A 23,684-nucleotide genomic window follows, 5' to 3' on the forward strand; every position below is an offset into this window, starting at 1 on the left:
ATGTCATACACACCTAAAACAACTGATGTCAATTATATATCAATAAAGTTGACATAATTAATATATATTAAGATGCTAAATTTGTGATGTTATACAGCCACAGGAAAATTAAACATTCCAATTATAATTTGAGCAAGTTTTATTTTTTTATTTTTTTATTTTTATTTTTATTTTTTTTTATAATTTGAGCAAGTTTTAAAAATAGAATTTGACAAGCTGATTCTAAAATTTTATAGGGAGATGGAAAGGATTAAGAGTAGTGAAAACAATCTTGGAAAAAATGATAACATTGTTGGATCCACAGTACCTGATTTAAAGATACACTAGAAAGTCACAGTAGCTAAGATAGCGTAGTATTGCATAGGGGACAAATACATCAAAGGAAAAGAAGAGAGGTCCAGAAATAGATCAATATTTAAAACCTCATTGATTTTCAAAAAAAAAAACCACCCAAGTAATACAATAGGCAAAGAAGACTTTTCAGCAAATGGTGTGGGAAGACTGGATATCCAGCTGGGGCAGGGGGAATCTCAATCCTCCTCTCAGAGTATAAACAAAAATAATTTCAAAATGGATCATAGACCTACAGCTTCTAGAAGAAAACATACCAGAATAAGCCTGGGACTTGTTAGAAGGCAAATACTTTTTTTGACAGGATACAATAACCATAAAACTTAAAAATGTATAGATTATAATTCATCAAAATCTCATCAAAAGACAGCATTAAGGAAAAGAGTTGGAAAGCCACAGAAAAAAAACTTGAAAAATATATCTGACAGACTTATATCTAGATACAAATAAAAGAAGTTTTACAACTCAATAACAAAAAGACAACCCAGTAACAATGGGGAAGAACAATCTTTTCAGAAAAAGATACTGGGACATGTACATGGCAAAAGAATGGGAGAAGGTATTTGCAAATCATGTATCTGATAAAACACCCATATCTAGAGTCTGTTAAGAATTCTTACACCTAAAAAAAAAAAAAAAGAAAAGAAAAAAAAAAAAGAATTCTTATAACTCGGGACGCCTGGATGGCTTAGTGGTTCAGTGTCTGCCTTTGGCCCAGGGTGTGATCCAGGAGCCCCGGGATCAAGACCCATATCAGGCTCCCTGCGTGGAGGCTGCTTCTTCCTCTGCCTGTGTCTCTGCCTCTCTCTGTGTGTCTCTCATGAATAAATAATTTTAAAAAATTATTATAACTCAACAATAAAAAGACAAACTAGCCAGTTAAAAAATGGAGAAAGGACTTGAATAGACAGTTCTCCAAAGAAGATACACAAATGGCCAACAAGTACATGAAAAGATGCTCCAAATCCTGAGCCATTAGGGATATGGAGATCAAAACCACAATGAGATACCACTTCCCACCTACTAGATGATTATAAACAACAAGGCTGACAAGTGTTGATGAGGATGTGGGGGCAACTGGAGCCTTTGTGGGGGAAATGGAAGAGTTGCAGGTGCTGTGGAAAGCAGTTTGGAATGTTCAAGGAACAGCAAAAAGGTTAGTGGGGCTGCTGCACAGTGAGCAGAGGTGGTGGCCAGCAGCCTTTGTTTTTGCACATGTGATTAAAAAATCCCGGGGGGCTTATGAAGGAACTTGCTACACTGCAGGTAGTTGAGAGGACTCACCATGGACTGGGTGACAGGGGTGAGGGTGAGGGGAGTCACACCTAACGACCGGGTTCCCACTGGAGCAGCTGCTTGAGCGGAGCTGCTCCTGACAGAGGGCCAGAGTCCCATTTTAAGCAGGCTAGACTAGATGCCGTGGCAGGGACTGAGCTCCCTGCTTCCCTTTGAAGAGTCTGCCGCATGTGGGCAGGCTTTTGGCTTCCCAGGTAGACACAACATTTCCCTGCCTCCCTTGCAGTATGTGTGGCCACGAGTAAATTCTTGCCAATGGAATGCAAATTGAAGGGGTGTGTGCAGCTCTCATGTGACAAAAAATGAGACTTGGAAAGAGGGATTTTTCAGATCTATGGATGCTAAAAGTTTTATTCAGAATATATATATTCTGAACTTTAAAAAGCTCCATTGTTATTAATTGGCTCTAGTAATGGACTGATTAAAAAGAAGCCCTTATAATTTGATAAAATACATTATAGTTGGAATCCGTGATGCTGCTTGGCCAGAAAGCCTTTGTCACCATGGAGATTGTACACTCGGCATTTTAGCATTGTTTAAGGACATTAAAGTTTTGTTGTCAAGATAATTCAAATCTGACAAGTTACACGATGCACAAAAAGGAGCCACTGCCCGTACAAACTGTAAAACTGTCTACTCTGTGGACCCTCGTGCCCTGGGGAAGTGAGTAGATGGTCTGGCACTTACCTGCACATGCCGCTCACTGCTCCACCTCTGTTCGCAGGTACTGGGTACAGTCTGAGATTTTTTTTAGTTGAGCAAAGTTTAATCTTTCTGAACACATAGGACATGTGCTTTCAGTGTTTAACAAGCTGTTTGGGGAGGGAAAGCAGAGTAGATTAAATATGTAATATTCTGTTAGCTTTGGGTTATTCTAATGAGAAAAACAACCATTCCTGTCTATACCTCCTTAGTACATATTCATCACATGATTTAAGAATTAGGAATATTCAGTCTCATGCAAGATCCTCTTTAAGGAAAATGTTCTTAAAGGTCATAGAAGGTTTGGTCTTTAGAGATCTATAGGAATACGAATAAGGAGACCTTAGAATAAAAGTGATTGAATGAAAGGCCTATTTTTGGGGAACTCTGTGTGACTGAATGAAACAATGCACACTTACATCTTAAATTCTGAGTACAGAGCAGGGAAATCGCAATGTGGACACACAGTCCAATCATCTTTCAACATATGTCGACCCTGGAAACAGTACATTTAAGAGTAAAATTCACTGAAAAAAATTCCCGCCATTATTCAATTATAATAAATGTATTAAAATTAAAAGCCAGACCTCTAAATTAGGCGAGTAATAGAGATGGCATCAAACAGACTGAAGCCAGATATCACTTATCAAATTCATGTATAAAAGAATAGTCTTGAATTTTGTGACATCATTACCTAAATTTATTTTCCTTTATAATAAAGTTTAAGATAGTCTAGTGATTAACATATAATCTGGTATTTAAAATTTCCTAATAGGGGGCACCTGGGTGGCTCAGTGGGTTGAGTGTCTGACTCTTGATTTCAGCTCAGGTCATGATCTCAGGGTCATGGGATTGAGTCCTGCAAACCCCGTGTCAGGCTCTAATGCTCAGTGTGGAGTGTGCTTGTCCCTCTCCCTCTGTCCCCACCCCCCCAATCAGTCCCTTGATTGTGCTGTCAAATAAAATAAATTCTTTAAATTTTTTTTTCTACTAGATAAAATTAATAATAAAAACCACCACTTATTCAGTATGGCCAGTAGTGTACTAAGGCTTCAGACTGTTCTGTCATCAGCCTGCAGTTTATCTCAGTAGGCAGGCATTGTTACGGTTGGACCTAGCAAAGTAAAGCAAATTGCAGGTTATATAGCCAATCAAGTGGCAGAGAAAGGATTTAAGCCCAGGACCATCTGATTGCCAAGTGTGTTTTATACACATCAGGTATTCAAGTGGTCTCCCTCCCCCCACTATGTGTGTGTGTGTGTGTGTATGTGTGTGTGTGTGTGTATTATAAACAAACTTACTGTTGCAATGCAATATGGGATGTTATTTTTACATCCAGGACAGAGGAGTTCACACTCTGGGAGAAGAAATGCACAGAATGGACATGGGGTTGTGGCTTCTTCTGTCTCAGATGTATCAGGTCTCCTGTGAGAAAGAATCCTGTGTGACATGCCTGCTTCTTCACAGTCAGAATCTGACACTAGAGATAAGCTCACTGTCAGTCTGCACTCCAGAGCTCCGGGAGGAGGAAGAGGAATTAAGATGGGTCAAACTGTAGCATTATACAGGCACTTGGGGGCTGCAGTTCTTAGCCCATTAAGTGGCAGACAACATGGGTGGGTCTTGCCGTCTCTTCTCTTCCTGTGCCACTGGCGTGGTAAGCCTGCTTCTTCCCGTCTCTCCCTTTAGTGTCCTGAAGCGGTAAAGGCTATGCGGGGCTGTGCAAGAGAACTTTCTGTGACAATGGCAGTGTTCCAATTCTGTACTCTCCAATGCGGTAACCATGAACCACATGAAGCTTTTCATATGGATAGTTTGAGGAACCAAATTTTAAATTTTTTAAAATTTTAATTAATTTAAATTTAAGTTAGGGACGCCTGAGTGGCTCAATGGTTGCGCATCTGCCTTTGGCTCAGGGTGAGATCCCGGAGTTCTGGGATCCAGTCCCAGGTCAGCCCTTCTGTAGGGAGCCTGCTCCCTCTGCTCGTGTCTCTGTCTCTCTTTCTGTGTCTCTCATGAATAAATAAAATCTTTTAAATTTAAGTAGCCACATGTGGCTAGCAGTTACCATATTAGACCTCCTAGTTGTGTAGGAATCTTATGTGGGGGGAGAATGTCTAGCATCTCTTCCAAGCTAGTGCCCAGGCCACAGTGGCACTAAATTGTCAGGGGAGACATGCTCTAGCATTTCCCACCCACCTGACAAGGGAGGAGACTTCTGTGCTCTGGAGGACAAAGCTGGAAGACACAGGGCTCTGCTTTCCTGGTATCAGGACACAGCGGCACCCACCCTGAGCCATGACACTTTGTTTAGGAATCAAATAAGTCCTTTTTCAAGTCGTTGTTGGGTTTTCTGCAGCTGGTAGCTGAATACAATTCTAATTGCTACCCCTAATCCATTCTCTTACGGAGCCAGCACATTAGCAGCCATATTGTAAAAAATACGTTTGTAAAATGTGATTAGATAGTAGAACCAGTTGTCACTGCCTACCTGACCATTGCCTCAATCTTCTTTTTGTATTTGGGGTCTATTTTGTTGCGGTACTCGGGCCTCATCAGCATAGCAGCGAAGCTGAAAGCAGAGTTCTTCAGGCCTGCTCTGTGACACTCGATCACAGTAGACGTCAGGATTGGCACAATGTCTGCAATAGAAACGGGACAGCAGAATGTACAGTGCCTCTACTGTCGTGACTCCATCCTCCTTCAGGAGGAAAACAGGATCACAGCTTTCTAAATTTGCTTTTTTCTGGCAAAAAAACAGATATGACCTGTTTGTTGAATGAGGCATAGCAGTGCAGTCACTGCTTATCACAATGTCCTTCCTGTGATGATCTTATGTTTTGCCCTGTGACACCAGGACCTGCACTCCCTTGCTGTCACCTTTTGCATGTATCCTCTGATACCACTGAGATGCATTTTTGCCTTTGACAGGGCTGCCCGTGAATGGTAAGGGAGATTACTAATTTTATGCACTGACCTCTCTACATGTGTCTGTTTCTTCAGGACAGATACCCAGAAGGTGAATTACTGGATCAAACAACATGACTTTTTAAAAAATGCTCCTAGCACAAACTGCCAAATTGCTTTTTAGAAAGGCCATACTGTTCCCCGGAGCAGTCATGAGAGTGCCTGTCCTATTACATGGTACAGAATTATTTTAAAGTCTTTTTCATGTGACAAAAAAGAATACAGCTATAGAAGAGGGGTTGCTGAATTTTGACCTGTGGCCCAAATCTGGCCCCCTGTTTTTGTATAGCTCATGAGCTAAGAATGACTTTTATGTTGTCAAATGGTTGAAAGAAATCAAAGAAGAGTATTGTGACATGTGAAGATTAGATGAGGTTTAAATGTCAGCATCCAAGAAAAATAAAGTTATGCTGGAACACAGCCATGCTCATTCACTTCCGTACGGTTTATGTAAAAATAGTAGTTGTGACCAACCGCTATGGTCCATGAAGCCCCAGACATTGACATCTGTACCTTTATAGAAAGATTTTGTTGACTCCTGTTGTAGAATGTGAGAAAGTCTATTAATTGAATGTTATAATGACGTATCTTTTAGAATAATGGGACCATATTTATAGCAGCAGTGGCCTTTCATGGTTGAGGACAGAGTCAGACTTATTAGCTAACACTGTGATCTTGGGCAAGTGGTACTTCACTTCTTTTGCCTCAGTTTGCTTCTCTGTGAAATAGGGAAAATAATAATAGTACCCATGGGTGTACTTTTGAAGCTGTTATCCTTAGAAAGATCTGCTTGATCTTGGCTGGCATCTTGGAACTTGGGTTTTGGGGAAGTTTCTGCCATTTCCAGGTAAGAGTGACTCACAGTGCCTAAACTCTTTGTACAAACAATGTGGTTTAAGCCAAACACCTGCTTTCTGGGAGTTTGGAAATTTAGTGCATGCCAAGCAGGGGATGCCTACATACCCAGCCCGCAGTACAACCCCTGGGCATCGAGTCTCTCATGAGCACCTCTGGTAGATACCATTTTATATGTGCTATCACACAACTCACTGCCAGAGGAGTCAAGAGTGTCCTAGGTGACTCCACTTGGAGGGGACTCCTGGAAACTTGCCTGTTTTCCTCCGGACTCCGCCCCGAGTGCCTTTTCCCTTTGCCAATTTGGTTTTTGTATTCTTTTGCTGAAATCAGTCTTAGCCTTCAGCACTACTACTATGTTGAGTTGTGTGAGTCCTAGTGAACTGTCAAACCTGGGGGTGTCTTGGGATCCCATTATACTACTTCCTGGGGGGGTGACTGTGAGGATTAAATAGGTTAATTTATGCAGAGAACAGTGGCTGGCTGAGTTAGTGACTGCTATTAATGCAGAAATATGGATGACAGGCTCTTCTCAACAGTACTTACGTGACGGAAACTTGCTGATGTTGTTGGCCACCCGAATAAGCATACGTGCCCCTTTCATATGATCTCCATTTTTAACGTGAATCTGAAATAAATGATGTATTTTACTAACTGTAAGATATTTTGATTAATCTTAATTCATGCTTTATTCCCTTAGATAATCAACTCCTTCATTATCACCCTGAACAGGGTCGTCCCATGATCCTCACAGCCTTTCTTGGCTTACTGGACTTGGGATTTCTCCTTTATTTCTCCTTCCAGCAGCTGCTGCCTGGCACCATGGCCTCACTGGCCTTACCCCTTCTCTGTGCTCTGCTTTTTACTTTACCCTAGACCACGTGACATGAGTTCAAATCCCTGATCTATCTTTTACTGGCCATCATTGGAGGGTTAATAATACCAACTTTGCCAAGTTATTGTGAGACCTGAAAGTGGAGTCTCTCAGGCAGAAAGGATGAGTTGTTAAGGGAAGAGGGCACTGCTGTGGTTAAGGCCAAGGGGCAGTGGTGGCTGGAAAGATTGGGTGAGTACGGAGTATGTGTGTGGTCTGTGATCATGGCCAGGCCATGATGTCACAGTATCATCCAGCAAGATGGGGTAGCCCACAGAGGTGAGGCAGGAGATAGGGGTGGGGGTAGAGAGAAGTAGACCCAGTAGGAGGCAGAACTGGTGGTATTTGGTGAGAATGTGCAGGGCGAGTTTAGAGTAACTCCCAGGCATCAGGTCTAAGCAAATGGAAGATAGTATAATTTACTGAGCTCTGCAACATAATAAATATTAACTGAATCTCAAGAAGGGATAGGGAATCCCTTGCTGCTTGTCCTCCACGGACTCTCTGGGCCTCAGAATGTTTGGTGTTTGCATAAGAGTTGAGAACTGTGGCAATAGGGAATAGTCACAGGTGCCCCTCAGTGGGAGGGGAGCAGGGTGTCTGGTTGGTCCTATGTAAGTGACAGGCCAGCTCTTGGGGCCAGAGGAAAAGACTTGAGAGCCATCCCTGTGATGAATGGTGGTAGAAAGCCCTGGTTCTGGAGGGCTTCTTAGGATTCCCTAACCCTTGCTTCCCGTCTTCTAACCCACAAAACTCCATTTTGCTGGATTCTGTGCTCCTAGCACATTGGCATCACCACTCATGCCTGCAGTTGAGAGAAGTCTCCCTTCTCCCTTTCTACTTCTTTCCATGTGAGAAGGTATGCTCCTGCTGCTCTGGAAGCAAATGTATTCTTGGGGGTTGCAAGTTGGAATTCTAGGGTTTTTTCTTACAGAACTGTGTGGCCTAATATGGTAGTCACTAGCCAGATACAGCTATTTAAATTTTAAATTTAAAATTATATAAAACAAATTTGGCTTATCAGTTGCACTAACTGTGCTTCAGGTGCTCCACAGCCAGGCCAGTGGCTGCTGTAGGGGGCAGCACAGACACAGTACACTTACAACGCTGTAGAAAGTTCTAGGGGATGGTGCTGTTAAGAGATCATATCAGGATCTAAATAATTTGTAAGAGGAGTCCTCTATCCTAGGTACCATCAAAATTAAATAAGCTCTTGTAGACTGGCCTGAAAACTAAATCAGCATTAACATGGGAAGATGTGCTTTGATATAATGAAAATATAGAAAAATACCTAAGTTGAATTCTACCTATATCTTTACAGAGATGCTGTGTGTGTGAATGTATTTATACACATAAAACATTTAAGTAAATGGTACATACGAGCATTTGAGGTCTGCATGCTATATTTTTTTAATTAAAACTTACTAATTAAAAAAACAAAATACAACTGGACATAAATATAATCCTAATGTGATTAAAAAGTAAGAGTGCACCCATGTATGTATAGAAGCATAAAGGATATTTACAGCGCAGTGATAGCAGCTGTTACGTAGGGCGATGGACTTAGAAGGTACTTTTCCATTATACATTTCTACATTCTCTAAATCTTTTCAGTGAATATGTGGTTTTATATTGAGATGAAAACTAAACTCAAAAATTGTGGGAGTGTATAAAATCTATCTTAGAATTCATAAACTAGTAAGCTCTGGTTAAATGTCTTAGGTAAATCCTTTTTTTTTTTACCAGGTGATTCCCTAATATATACACAGAGAAACCTGCTTTCCCTCTTATCCCCTTCCTGGGGATTGGTCCCATGCCTCCTCTGCCCCATGTCTCATTCCCTTTAGGAAACTACTTTTGCTAGCTAGACTTTTGAGTATATTTCTAATTTTAGTTACAGTGAATATATATTCATTCTTATGTTTTGCCCTTTTGTACACAAAAGGTAGCATACAGTGTAATTATTGTTTTTTTCACTTAACAGTATGGAGATCTAGAAAATGGCTCTAATCCGATGGAGAGGTGCCCATGAGAAATCCCTTCAGGTGATAAACTCACTTGGCAGACTACGTCCCGAGTCACTCGAAGGGCCTCACCTTCACTAGTATATAGCTGTGCAGAATCATGAGGTTGGTAGCCATCTCCGAGGGAATCTTGATCTTCTGGGATTTAAGTTCTGCATACATACTAAAGAGAACGTCGTGGGCATTCCGATAGTTTCCTTGAAAAAAGGTGGCAGAATGATATTATTGCAGAGGATGAAATCTGAGGACTTCCTGTAGTCCTTATTTTTTTGAAGTTTTTATTGAAATTCCAACATACGGTGTAATATTAGTTTCAGGTGTACAATATAGTGGCTCAAGATTTCTATGCATCACCAGGGGCTCATCATCATGTGGACCCTCACTGTACAGGCAGACTTTGTTACCAGCATTATCTTTTAAATTTCTCATCTAAAATAACTTAATAGTTTTTCCTGTGCTAACTGATGATAGTGTCCAGCCAGTCCCTCAGGGAGAGAATGTTGTCATCTGAGGTATCTCCTTCCTCAGGGCACCACCTGCTCCCAAAGCCAGGGGGTCAGCCCAGTTCTGAGTCTACCTTCTAAGCCTCCAAAGTCCAGCCCCACGGGTCGCTTTCATGCTTCTCGCCAGCACCACTCTGCAGCAGCATATTAATTGGCACTCCCCTGTGCTTGTTCTGCCTCCATTCTCATGTCAGAGTGTTCTGGAAAAATGCCAAATTCACACTCCAACAGAAAACCCTCCAAGGGCCTTGGGGATGGAGTACAAGTTCCTGAGCAGAGGGCCCGAGCCCTTCAGGATCTGCCTCTGCCTGCCTGATGGACCTGCCTCTGAGCCCTGGTAGGTGCCCCTGCACCCCCTGCTGCTGTTCTCCTTGGACACCCCCTTCTCCCTCAGCTCCTGCCTGAACCTCGGCCTTTCAAAACTCGGGGGGAACTTCTGTTGCCTTCTCTCCTCTCCATCCTCCAACTCCCTATACATCCACCCCTCAGGATGAGGTGGGTCTCTCTCATGGTGCCCTTCTAATGGGTTTTCTTTCCACTCTGGCACTTCTCAGCCTGTATAACAACTCTGAATCTACTTTCTATGTGTCCCACCTAACCAGGACTCCCTAAGGGCAGAACTGGGGCTCAGTCCTCTGAATCCTGAGCCCGCATCATGTATCCCTATAGTAAGTGTTGGATCAATGTAAAATGAATAAAGTAGTGATTTTTTAAATTCTATATTTGCCAAAGCTGTGTTCCATATTTATGAACATCTAAAAGAATCAGCTTGCAAAAATTAGTCAATAAATATTCAGAGAGCATGTGAATAAGTGAGTAGAACCATTCTGGAGGTTCTATAGATAGTCCCTGTATACTCTTAAGAGCTAGGTCAATAACCATACCACATCATCTCCCATCTTCTAACATCTTTTATGTTGTTAAAGCCCTATACATTGGATGGGAAGGAAGTGCTGCATGGTGTAGGAGAGAGGCTATGTGCTGGTTGAGGGTAGAGAGGCTGCCTTCTTGGAGATGAGAGCCTTGAGGCCATTAAGGGAGGATGAAACAGCACAAGCAAGGACACATTAATGGGGTTATTCTGTGATGGGGAATTATTTTACTTCTCTCGAACCCAGAAATGATTATTTCCTTAATCTTCTGGGTTCGGAGCAAACCCAGATCAGAAAAGAGGATGGGGTTTGATTCTACTACTTGAATATGAGAAACAGATGAATTTCCAGGGCCTACCTGCAGACTGCTCTTCTCTGGCAATGATGATGGCAGTCCGGGCAGCTTCTCGGGATTGTTTCAGGGCCATGTACAAGCGGAACAGGTACTTGGCATCCTGACATACAAACCATTAGAGAAACATCACTGTCTTCATTAGCTAAGGGGAGAAACACCTACAATTTTGCATTTCAGTTGAAATCCACTTTTGATACTGTTTTTAAAAAAATCCATTCAACAAAGAATTTGCTTTATCAAGTATTTATTTATAGTTCAGTATGTGCCAGGTCATATTCTAAGTACTTGAGAAGTATTAATGTGTTTAAATCTTCATACCTTCCCTGGGAGGAAGGTACAATTATATGCCAATTGCACTGATGAGAAACAAACATAACAGGGCCTCTTCAGAGTCTGGATCTGACCCATGGTGATTGGGCCTCAGAATCTGTTCCTAACCCTACTCCATAGAGTTACCTCCTGTGTACTTGAAATCAAGTTGGTACAATGTACTAACTTTGCAAAATTTCAAAAACTGTTACACCTATATAAATTTGGCCCATAAAAACTTTGGCCTTTGACTATTTTCTATTCCCATTCTCTTCACCTCTAGACAATTTCATATACTTGATGCTGGTTTCTGATTTTGTTAAAATAAGAGGACATAAGGTGAGCTGGTTTGGAACAGTCTAAGGGCCTGGGGCTCCACATCTCTATCTGTGAAATACTGGAAATGGACTCGGGGATCAAGTTCCCTATAATCCTCTCCAGCTATGACATTCTTGCACCTTCGCTCCAAATCAGTAAGGTGACTCCCTTCACAAGAAAATCACCTCAAACATCACAGTAAAAGGCAAGAAAAAGGCAAAATAAAACCAAACAAGGTCATTCTCATAGGGAATGAAAGAGGATCAGTGTCTGTATAAACTCCCAAGAGTCACATACTTTGAAAATATGTTCTTAATTATTTATTTCTACTTTATATTTACAGTGAGTTACTTTTACGCTAAATAGGATTTTTAAAAAAATATTTTATTTATTTATTTATTCATGAGAGACACAGAGAGAGAGGCAGAGACACAGGCAGAGGGAGAAGCAGGCTCCATGCAGGGAGCCTGATGTAGGATTTGATCCCGGGACTCTAGGATCACACTCTAGGCCAAAGGCAGGCTCCAAACCACTGAGCCACCTGGGGATCCCGCTGAATATGATTGTTATTAGTTCCCCAATATTTGAAATGTGAACAAAGTATACTGATTTTTAGGGATTAATGCTAACTCATAATTCTAATAATATTTCTTATAGTTCCCAGAATAAATAAAACTCTTTACCTTTGTTTGAGGAAAATTGCGGGTGGTAAGAATTGTTATCTTGATGATGGTTGTGCCTATTGCACAGGTGGCAATGCCAGTGTCAGAGTGAATATACCTAATATCCTCTAAAATGCAGGGTCAGTTTAGAAGACTTCAGGCTAAACTTAGAAAACTGTTTAAGTCTATGATGCAGGAGCCATAATAGGTAAAAACAGGGCAGAATAAAGTCAAATCATAACTAAAATACTTAAAAAATCCAAGTGACAACAATATTCCTGGTACCTTAGGCATGCCATCACTCTCTCCCATAAGGTGGTCTATCAGCTGATTGGTCAGCAGTTCATCTTTGGCTTGACCAACCTAGTTAGGAAGAGAAAGAAACCATAAATTCAGCATCTTAAAAAACTAGGAAGGAAGAGGAGTGGAGGAAATAAATAATCTTGTGCTAAGGAAATAGAATAAAAAAATTGTAAAAATATCTATAGTTAAGAACCTGACATGATACAAATTCAGAGTCCTTCATTCATTTATAAAGTCTCCATTAATAAAAGTCTCTCCTTAGAAGCTATAGCTTCTCTAAGTTGCTGTATCAAAAGGCTGCATTTTTTTTTCACACACAGAATACACTTCTTGAATGTTTCAGTAAAAACTTTAAGGTAAGTGACATCTAGACAATAGGGTCCTGAGTGCAGGAACTGGGCCGTCTGTGACAACATAGCACCAAGTGCTGCATCTTCAGCATTTTCAAGGGAAATGAACTTGTCCATGGCCACATGCCATCCAAAGCAGAAAAAGTATGGCTGTAGGGACCCAGAAGAGGGCAGGCAACTGGAAGTGTAGGTGGAGTTTTGGAGAGGATGCTGGCCTGGAGATCTAGATCTGAGAGTCACTTCCATGAAGGTCAGCATTAAATCACTATTGTTGCATAGTGTAGAAGAAAACTTATGTACCATATTGGAGGATGGGAATGTGTTAGTTGGAGTAACTACTGACATGAGTAGGAGGCTTAAGACTCTTGTGTCTATAAAAAAGGGGTGAGCCAAGAATACAACTGGAGGTACACTAGAGGGGAGGAATACTGGAGTATAGCACTGCCTTCACTGTATTAGTGATACAGTAAGAAAAGCCACTGGAAAATGAAGGTAATGGTCATTAGGACAAAGCAACACATGGCCTAGCTTGCTACAGGGGAAAGAATAAAAAGAAGTTTGAAAGTTCCTTGTGCAGAAGGGATTGTTGTGAATCTGTGGAGTAGAGGGGCTCTTGTGGATTTCTACACACTTGTGTGTCATCAGTGCAAGAAAGCTAAGCTTTTATAAATCTATTGCCTTTACTTTTACCATTGCCATAAGGAAAGGACGCTCGCTGTATGGAAGAGAAATCCTTTATAGTTCCTCATGTGTATGGTTTTGGGTGAATAAGCCAGTATAGAGACATGGTTAAAGCAAAGAAAGGCTCTGGAATCAGCCTGCTTGAACTCAAAAGATCACCTGAGTGATCTTCAGGTTACTCTTGGGACCTCAATGAGGATAAAGATAATACCTAACTCACAGTTTTAAGGATTAAATAAGTTAATACCCTTAAAGTGCCTGGACTGGTGCTAAGTAAATGGTGTTGCCAGATATAGCAAATAAAAATACAGGACACCAGTTAAATTTGAATTTCAGAGGCTTGAGCACACCCAAAATGTTAGGATAGATGGAAAGGGTAGCTGGTAAGGAACAGGTGTGGCCACTAAGAATTAAAATTAAAAGGAGGATGGAGACAGAAGGCTGAGGAACACTAACATTTAAGGAGCAGAAAAGTCAGTGAAGGAGGCTGAGAAAGGACCATCTGAGAACTAGAGAAACAGTGTTCTAAGGGAGTAAAAATTTCAAGAAAGGTGTAGTATAATAACATAAAATGCTGCCATAACATGGAGTAAAGACTGAGAAGAGACTCATGCATTTAGCATGTAGGAGATCATTGGGGACCTTTTAGAGAAGGTTTATAGAAAGGTGAAGGCAGAAGCTGACTGCAAAGAGGCAGGAAGGCCCGCGACATGGCTACCGGATACTGTGAAGACCCATCTTTCTCAACCATCTCCTGGGTTCACTCAGATAATGATTCTCCACTAGGCCTCTACTACACACACATCAACACACATACACACATGCCAAGAATGTATTTCAGCAACTTGAGGGGTAGAAGATGGGGGTGGGGTTGAGGTGGGTGAAGTATGAATATTTTAAAGATATTCTTAATTATAGGGTCAGCAAGTAAGAGTGGACAGACTATAAGAAAGTTCAATTCGGGGGAGGGTGTCTCAAGGTAGAAAGGAAAGAAAAGAATGGAAGATTGGAAAAAAATTTATATCATCTATATAGTGCTTCTACTGAGCTGGGAACCAACATGTGTTCAATTCAGCAAATATTTACTGAGTGCCCACAATGTGCTAAACTCTCTATGAAAAAATGAGTCCTTGACCTTGAGGAGCTATTACTCTGAAGGGGTGATAATTGTAGTGGTAAGTGATGTTCAAAAGTACTTAGACAAGATTCTAAGGAGGGTGAAATTTCAGGAAAGGCTTATGTGTGAAGTGGGTTTTCTGTGTTGTGTAGGAGCATGAAGACAAGGGTGTATTTAAAAAAAATAAAAATTAAAAAATTAAAAAAAATGTCCCTATTACCCAAAGCAATTACAGATTCAGTGTGATGCCTATCAAAATTCTAATGGCATGCTTCACAGAACTAGAACAAATAATTCTAAATTTTGTATGGAACCACAGAAGATCCCAAATAGCCAAAGCAATGTTGAGAAAGAAGAACAAAATTGCACGCAGGAATCATGCTCCCTGATTTCAAATTATACTACAAAGCTACTGTAATCAAAACAGTATGGTACTAGTACAAAAACAGACAGGTCAATGGAGAGAGCCCAGAATAAAACCCACACATATAGGGACAGTTAATCTATGATAAAGGAGCCAAAACCATACAATGAAGAAAGGACAGTCTTATTTTTTTTAAGATTTTATTTATTTATTCATGAGAGACACACAGAGAGAGGCAGAGACATAGGCAGAGGGAGAAGCAGGCTCCCTCTGGGGAGCCCAACATGAGACTTGATCCTAGGACCCCAGGATCACACCCTGAGCCAAAGGCAGACGCTCAACCACTGAGCCAGCCAGGTGCCCCAAGACAATCATTTTAATAAAAATTGGCTCAGCTGGCTAAGTTTCTGTCTTGATTTTGGCTCAGGTCATGATCTCAGGGTTGGGAAACAGAGCGCTGCATTGGTTCCATGCTGAGAGTGGAGCCTGCTTGGGATTGTCACTCCCTTTCCCTCTGCCACCTGCCCGCTCATGCTCTCTCTCTAAAAAAAAAAAATTAAGAATAAATAAAAATAAAATAAAAGTGAACAAGATAAGTGCAGCCCCTGCCCCCACTCCCACAAACTTGGGAAAAGTGGAAAGCCACATTGAAAAGAATGAAACTAGACCACTTTCTTACACCATACACAAACATTAACTCAAAATGTATTAGGCTTAAATGTGAGACCTGAAACCATGAAATTCCTAAAAGAAAACATAAGGGGGGGGGGGTAAATTCCTTGACATCACTCTTAGTGATGTCTTTATGGATCTGACTCCAAAGGCAAGGCAAACAAAAGCAAAAGTGAACAAATGGGATCACATCAAACTAACAAGTTGCACAGCAAAGGAAACCATCATCAAAAACGAAAAGGCAACCTACCAAATGGGAGAAGGTATTTGCAATCTATATATCCAATAAGGGGTTAATATCCAAAATATATATATAAAAAACTCAAAATATATATATAAAAACCTCATGCAACTCAACTCATCCAAAATATATATATAAAAAACTCATGCAACTCAACAACAAAACCAACCTGATCAAAAAATGGGCAGAGGATCTGAATAGATATTTCTCTGAAGAAGATATACAAATGGCCAACAGGCACATGAAAAACTGCTGCACATTACTAATTATTAGGAAAATGCAAATCAAAACCACAATTGAGATATCACCTAACACCTATTAGAGTGGTTATTATCAAAAAGACAAGAAATAACAAATGTTGGAAAAAATGTGGCTAAAAGGGAACCCTGGAATGCTGTTGGTGGGATTTTAAATTAGTACAGTCACTATGGAAAACAGTATGGAGATTCCTCAAAAAATTTAGAACTACCACATGCCCCAGCCATTCCATTGCTCAGTATTTATTGAAATAATATAAAAACACTAATTTAAAAAATATGTGCAGTTATGTTTGTTGCAACATTTACAATAGCCAAGATATGAAAATTTGCATCCATTCATAGGATGAATAAATATGTCATATATATATATATATATATATATATACACACACACACATACATACACACACAATGGAATACTACTCGGCCATAAAAAAGAATGAAATCTTGCCAAATGTGACAACATGGATGGTCTTTGAGGGAATTATGCTAAGTGAAATAAGACAAAGACAGATACTATAAAATTTCACTCATATGTGGAATCTAAAACAAAATAAAACCAAACAAATTCATAGATACAGAGAACAGACCAGTGGTGCAGAAAGGAAGGAGGTTGGGGGATGGGTGAAATAGGTCAACTATATGATGATGGATGGTAACTAGACCTATGATGGTGATCCTTTGTAGTGCATACAGATATCGAATTATAAAGCTGTACAATTGAACCTTATATAATTAAAAACGAAATTAAGAAATGTAATCTCTGATATCTTGTTGTACCTGAGGGCAAGGAAGCTATTAGAGATTAATTAGGATTGTGTCAAAATGCAATAATCATTAACGCAAAGAGACATTTGAGCATAAAAAAAATCAACTGCAATGGACTGAAATCAAATATGTTAAAAACCTATGATTTCACAATGATATTAAAAACAAAATTACCTCTGGAGGTCACCTACAGAGGTCATTTACAACCCCTAATGAAATAACGGATCTAGGTAATAAATATTAATGGCTGCCATTAGGCAAAAGGTTGATGGGAAACCTTATAATGGAGGGATCGGGCTGACTGCTCCAACATCCAAAAATCCATTTTAACACCATAAAAACAGAGATGACAAATTATGGGCTATTATAGGCTGAATGTTTATGTCCCCCCTACCCAGTTCATATGTGGAAGCCCTACCCCACGATGTGATTATATTTGAAGATAGGGCCTTTGGGAGTAATTACAGTTAGATGAGGTCATGAGGGTGGGGATCTTATGATGGGATTAGTGGTGTTATAAAAAGGGGAAGGGAGAGAAATTTCCTGGAAAGGTCATGTGAGGACATAGCAAGAAGGTGGCCATCTACATGTCTGGAAGAGAGCTCTCAACCAAAATGGCTGGGCCCTTGACCTTAGCCTTCTCAGCCTCCAGAACTGTGAGAAATAAATTTCTGTTTTTTAAGCCACCTAAACTCTGTGGTATTTTGTTAGGACAGCCTGAGCAAATTAAGATATTAGGAACCTACTTAAGCAAAATACATAAATCAAGAAAGACAATTATCATATGATCTCACTCATGGGGAATTTAAGAAACAAAATAGAAGATCTTATAGGAAGGCAGGGGAAAATAAAACAAGATGAAATCAGAAAGGGAGACAAACCATAAGAGACTCTTAATCATAGGAAACAAACTGAGGGTTACTGGAGGGGAGCGGGGGGCAGGATGGGGTAACTGGGTGATGGATGTTCAGGAGGGCACATGATGTCGTGAGCACTGAGTATTTTATAAGACTGATGAATCACTGGCCTCTACCTCTGAAATTGATAATACACTACATGTTAATGGAATTTAAACAAAAATTTAAAAAAATATCCAAAGTAAACCCAAGCGAAATCCTAACAACAAAAAGATATGAGCCTACTGATATGATGAAATATGAAGTACACAGTACCATCTATGAAGTCATTTATCTAAAAAGATCAAATCTGTGTCTGATCAAGTATCTAGAATTAATTACCAGTTGGTGGGAAATACAGGAGATGGAGAAATTTGCATCCTAACTAGATGCTCAATAATATCAAGAAATGACTGTTGGAGAAATTGCAAGGCAATGCTGGAAATGTAAAATGGTTTAGCTTCTTTGGGGAAACAGTTGGGCAGTTCCTCAAAATGTTAAACATAGAGTTAACTCATGTCCTACCAATTCCTAGGTATATATACCCAAGAGAAATGAAAACACATGTCCACACAAAAACTTGTACACAAAGGTTAACAGCAGCATTATTCATAAAAGCTTGAAAGTTAGAAGTAACCCAAGTGTCTACCAACTGATGAATGGATAAACACAATGTGGTAGAGTCCTACAATACAGTGTTATTCAGCCAAAAAAGGAATGAAGTATTAGTACATGCTACAACACAGTTGAACTTTGAAAACATTCTACATGAAAGATGCCAGGCACAAAGGTCACATATTGTATGGTTCCAGTTATATAAACTGTCTAGAATATGCAAATCCACAGATTATAATAAAGAATACATATAACACAACAATTAAGACAGTGTGGTAGTGGTACAGGGGAGACAAATCAATGGAAGAGAATACAGAATCCAAAACCAGACTCACACAAAAATGGTCATTTCATCTATAACAAATGCTCCATGGTAATTCAGTGGGGGGGGAAAATGGTCTTTTGATAAATGGTGCTGGATCAACCAGATACCTATATGGGAAAAAAAGATTCCTGACTCCTACCTCGCACCATACACAAAAGTTAATCCAGGATGGGGATAGGCATAAGTACGAAAGCTAAAGCAATCAAATCTCTAGAAGAAAACAAAAGAGAAATACCTTAATGACCATGGGATAGGCAATGACTTATCAAATAGGACTAAAAAACACTAACCATTAAAGAAAAGATTCATAAGTTGGACTTTATTAAAACTTAGGAATTTCTATCAAGACACCACTGAAGAATAAAAAGGCAAGCCACAGCTTGAGAAATTTTCACAATACACATTTTGATGAAAAGACTTGTATCTAGAAATTATTAAAAAAAAGTCCTACAAATCAGTAAGAATAAGGTGAGATGATATAATTAAAAATTAGAAAAAAGATTTAAAATGCACTTCAGAAAAGAGGCTATCCAAATGACCAATATACATATGAAAAGTTGCTCAGTAATCAGTCTTTAGAAAAATGAATTAAAACCATAATGAGATACACTATACATCTATCAGAATAGTTACAATGAAATAGACTGGTAGGTGTTAGTAAAGAGAGCAACTAAATTCTTTCACACTGCGGGTAGAGTGTAAATTGGTATAACTACTTTGAAAAAAATGTTTGGCAATGCCTGCTATGCTAAAATATCTGTATCTTATGACCTAATAATTCTACTCCTGGAAATATAAATACACCCAATAAGGCAAAGTGCTACGTCCATCAAAAGACATGAACAAATTTATGGCAACCTTATTCATGACATGCCCAAATTGGAGACAACCCAAATGCCTGTTAACAGAATAATGGTTAAATAAATTGTGGTATAGTCACATAGTGGAATACTACACAGCCACGAATAAGAATGAACTCTTGCTGCATGTAGTAACACACATGCATTAACAGACTGTTGATTGGAAGAAAACTGGACATAAAATAGTACAAAGTATGTATGACTCCATTTATCTGAAATACATAGACAGATAAAACCAATCTATAAGGACAGAAGTCAGAATTGTGGTTACCCTTGGCTGGGGGCACTGACTGGGAGGCAACATAAGAGAGCCTTCTGGGGAGCTGGAAATGTTCTATATCTTGATCTCAGTAGGGGTTTAACCAGTGTACATATCTGAAAAAATGAGTTATATACTTAGGATTTGTGCACTTTATTGCATCCAAGTTACACCTAAAAGAAAATCCAAAGGTTCTTATCTTTTATAGACAGATTTTGTACCCATAAATAAATGACATGGTGTCTGTGATTTGTTTTAAAATAATACTGGGAAAGAGGTGGGGGTATGAATGACATAAGATTGGTTCTATGTTGATGGCTGTTGAAGTCAGATGATGGGTACATGGGAACTTGTTACACTATTTGGTCTACTTTTGTATGTTTGGAAATTTCTTCAAAAAGTTTTAAAAATATTGGCATTCACAAAAGTCCGCATTAGAGTGTTTACTTACAGTTTCAATTGCCATTTCTATTGCCGCATTATCTTCTGAGCTTGGACATTTCAGGAAATGTTTAAGCGCCTGAAATGAGAATCGTATAGCAATTAAAAATTTTCAGGCTGCTTTCACACTGGGGAAAAACAAAGCTTTCACATACTTAAAGTAATTATAGTTTGTGAAAGTATCTTCCTCTCAGCCAGGGGCTTGCATAGTCTGGGTCTTAAAATAGACACTTAACAGGTTGAGTGCAGTTTAAACAATGGAAGGATCCAGCAAATCCTCTGAAGAATTTAGTTCTGACTTCTGGTGAGAGGAGAATAAAAAACCATCCCTCTTTCATTGTGAAGATATAATTATTTTCATTCATTTGTTCATTCAACAAATATTTGCTGCCCACCTGCTACTATGCATGAGATTGTGCTGGATGCTGCGGAGAATCCCAGGAAGGATATGATATGGCCCCTCTTGTATTATGCACAATCTAATTGGGGAGATCTATGTAACATGATACTATAAGGAACCAATTATTTTAAGTCATAACTGTCTGATTCCTGAACACTACACCACCACACCTATGAAGAAATTTAAGGTTATAAAAGTTTAAAAGACAAATGGGCAGTATGGCCCAGTTTTCATAGGTGCTCTGAGGAACAAAAGTTGATTAAACATAGGGATGACCCTAAAGGTGCCACCAAGGAAAAAGGACTTGAGATGAACAAGTCTGTGGTAGATGGGGAAGAGGACGGAGAGGAATCCAGGTGAGAACAGGGATGGGGAATGGCCAGCGGGAATACAGGTTTCTTCAGTGTAAACAGCTGGATGCCAACAGCTTGTTGGGAAGTTCAGGCTTCTTGATCAATTTGCGGGAATTCTCTTGTGTGCCAGCTAAGGAGTCTGGACTTTAAGTGCCCAGAAACAGTAAATAGGTGGCCAGAAGGCTGAGTTCACACACAGACATGTTTCTTCAGTGGCTGAGGTATTCTATGAATATCTGGGCCCGTATTTTAAAATTGGGAGACTGAGACTCCTATTTCTCATGAAAAATCCTATGATCAGGCACTAGTAGGACCAACTCCTGAAAGGTAAGAATTTTCTGGAAGCAGAAGCTATTTCCTTCAGACCAAACAAGTGCCACCCATTGGCCCCTGACCTGACATACAATGAAGGCACAGCTTCAATTAGTTACATCCCTTGCTGGAACACCATAACCCCTGCTGTAGGGGTTCTGTAGCACAGAAAGTATGTACTGTCTGGGGAACAAAATGCAGGAGGAGTTACAGGGACAGAAACTAAAAACAGGGAAAGTAGAAATAATATTGTATTAATCTAAAAATAAGTGAGGTGAGTGACCCAGGTTTGAATTAAGTTGATGATCGTTATAATGAAACGGGACAGATGTCAGAGATACTACAAGGAAAGAATGTGACCAGCTGTGGGAGAGAGAAGATGATTTAAAGTTAACTCAGATTCCAGATCTGGGTGTCTGGGAGCATAATACATTTCTGGGGCACCTGGCTGACTCAGTTAATGGAGCATGTGAGTGTTTATCTCAGGCTCATGAGTTCAGGCTCCACGTTGGGCATAGAGATGATAGATAGATAGATAGATAGATAGATAGATAGATAGAATATTTCCTATAAGAATTCTTGTGGAATTCAATGCATATTTTCTTGGGAAATACGAACTCGTGAATATTGGCCACACAGCAAGAAGAATTTTCCAGCCTGAAAATGTCTTTTTTCTCCTTCAAAATATAAGGCAATACTTTGATAGTCTTCATTAGTAGTATCTTCAGAACCTACAACAGAAATTCACTGAGTAAAATATCTGAGTAAAACTTGCTGACCTTTTATTGCTAACTTAAAAGTAAGATCTAAAAACAGGTGATTGAAAAAATTTTAACTGAATATCAGTGTTGTTTTCATCACAAAAACCATTCACCCTCATTATACCAAATATCAACTCTGTTCCACCTTCTTTTTACTCAACACAGGAATCAGGACAGGAAATGATGAGGCCTTTGAGAATCTAGGCTGTGGTTTGACATTACCCTTTGTGACTGTTATCCATCTTAAAGAGTCTCAATCTCATTTCCTGAAACAACAGGAACAATCAGGACCATAATCACTATCATGATGTGCCTAGAGCTTCAGAACAGTCAGAAGTCAAACATAATACATACAAGTGTAATCCATCTCCCTGTCTCAGCAATGCCTGGTTTAGACAACTGTCTATATTTATCACACAAGTAAGGAGATAATATTCAAGGAGCCCATAGATGCCATTTACAGATAATAACTGTTTTTCCTTTGGTTTGAAGCTTAAATATGTTAAGCACAGAAGAAGAATCTCAAATCTGCAGGAGTTCTGACTCATTGTTTACACTTACCCAGGGGAGTTGGAGGCCCATTACGATGCCAAGGTATAGTGACAGCCCTGGACTTCCAGCCCCAAGGCACACAGGGAGTTTATGAGAGAAGGGGGTAAAGAAAGGTGGAGAAAAAGGAACCATGTGTGTGATGCAGGATAAACCACATTCTTCGGAAATGGAAAAAACCTAAATGTGTTAGTGCTATGGTGATTTGTAGTGTTAAGACAGAAATGTCATCTGTCAAGTTAAACATTAATAATTCTAACGTTGCTTTTATCTCTATTTCCTTTTTTTCTTTAGCTTTTTATTTTCTCCAATTATCTGAATGGCTAAGATATTAGAAGATGCTTTCACCTGTTTGTCTGAAAGACTGAAATAAAAATTTTCTAATAAATTCTATCATCATTTCTTATGGTCATCTTGTGAATTTTTAAAACCAAATAACACAAGGGTGTCTGGGGGGATTCAGTCCATTGAGTGCCAGCTCTTGATTAGACCTCAGGTCTTGATCTCAGGGTCATGAGTTCAAGCCTCACACTGGACTCCACGCTGAGCGTGGAGCCAACTTAAAAAAAAAATAAATAAATAAATAATAAACAAAAAGAAATTTTAAAAAACCCCAAATAACACAAAGGGACAAATATTTTGTGACTCCACTTATATGATGTACCATGAATAGTCAAATTTATAGAGACAAAGTAGAATAGTGGCTACCAGGGGTTGGTGGACAGGGAAGTGGGGAGGTGCTGTTTAATGAATACAGGGTTTTAGTTCAGGATGATGAAAAAGTTCTGGAGATGAGTGATGGTGATGGTTGTACAATAATGTGAATGTATGTAATATGACTGAACTGTACATGTAAAAATGGTTAAAATGGCACATTTATGTTATATACTTTTTCTACAATAAAAACAAAACAAAACACTACCACAAATAACATTATGTATGGCCCATAAAATGAGAATCTGAAAATTATTTCAGTAGTTTCTAAGAATAATTGCAAGCAAGGGAAGAAAACCTATTAGCATGTGTTCTCAGACTATAAAATTCTCTTTTGGACTTTCTTTTGGAAAAC

General features: G+C 39.5%; 1 protein-coding gene and 1 long non-coding RNA gene across 26 annotated transcripts in view; one reads left to right on the plus strand and one right to left on the minus strand.

Annotated features, from left to right (window-relative positions):
- WDR19 (WD repeat domain 19) overlaps positions 1–23,684 on the minus strand; it is a 175,577-nt gene that overhangs the window by 93,735 nt on the left and 58,158 nt on the right. For 11 of the 23 annotated variants that reach the window (XR_013368933.1, XR_013368930.1, XM_077879342.1 and 8 more), the window contains exons 27-36: positions 21,924–22,036; positions 20,251–20,319; positions 12,374–12,451; positions 10,803–10,899; positions 9,142–9,266; positions 6,718–6,799; positions 4,841–4,991; positions 3,651–3,774; positions 2,769–2,845; positions 2,335–2,459 (exon numbers count right to left, since the gene is read on the minus strand). Coding sequence is in view for 10 of the 23 variants with exons in the window: in XM_077879342.1 (XP_077735468.1) it covers positions 2,348–2,459; positions 2,769–2,845; positions 3,651–3,774; positions 4,841–4,991; positions 6,718–6,799; positions 9,142–9,266; positions 10,803–10,899; positions 12,374–12,451; positions 20,251–20,319; positions 21,924–22,036 (1,028 nt within the window). In the remaining 13 variants the exon portion in view is untranslated. Of the gene's footprint in view, positions 1–217; positions 1,167–2,334; positions 2,460–2,768; positions 2,846–3,650; positions 3,775–4,840; positions 4,992–6,717; positions 6,800–9,141; positions 9,267–10,802; positions 10,900–12,373; positions 12,452–20,250; positions 20,320–21,923; positions 22,037–23,684 lie in introns of those variants that run through there. The other 12 variants (XR_013368963.1, XR_013368962.1, XR_013368951.1 and 9 more) reach the window with 3 other exon arrangements.
- The window catches only part of LOC144302071 (uncharacterized), a 37,033-nt gene continuing 13,532 nt past the window's right edge, over positions 184–23,684 (plus strand). Inside the window, exons 1-2 of one of the 3 annotated variants that reach the window (XR_013368975.1) lie at positions 184–5,295; positions 9,030–9,909. This is a non-coding gene — a long non-coding RNA (uncharacterized LOC144302071). Of the gene's footprint in view, positions 7,905–9,029; positions 10,293–23,684 lie in introns of those variants that run through there. The other 2 variants (XR_013368972.1, XR_013368970.1) reach the window with 2 other exon arrangements.

Source organism: Canis aureus, chromosome 2 (genome assembly GCF_053574225.1).
Source record: "Canis aureus isolate CA01 chromosome 2, VMU_Caureus_v.1.0, whole genome shotgun sequence".
NCBI classification, from domain to species: Eukaryota; Metazoa; Chordata; class Mammalia; order Carnivora; family Canidae; genus Canis; species Canis aureus.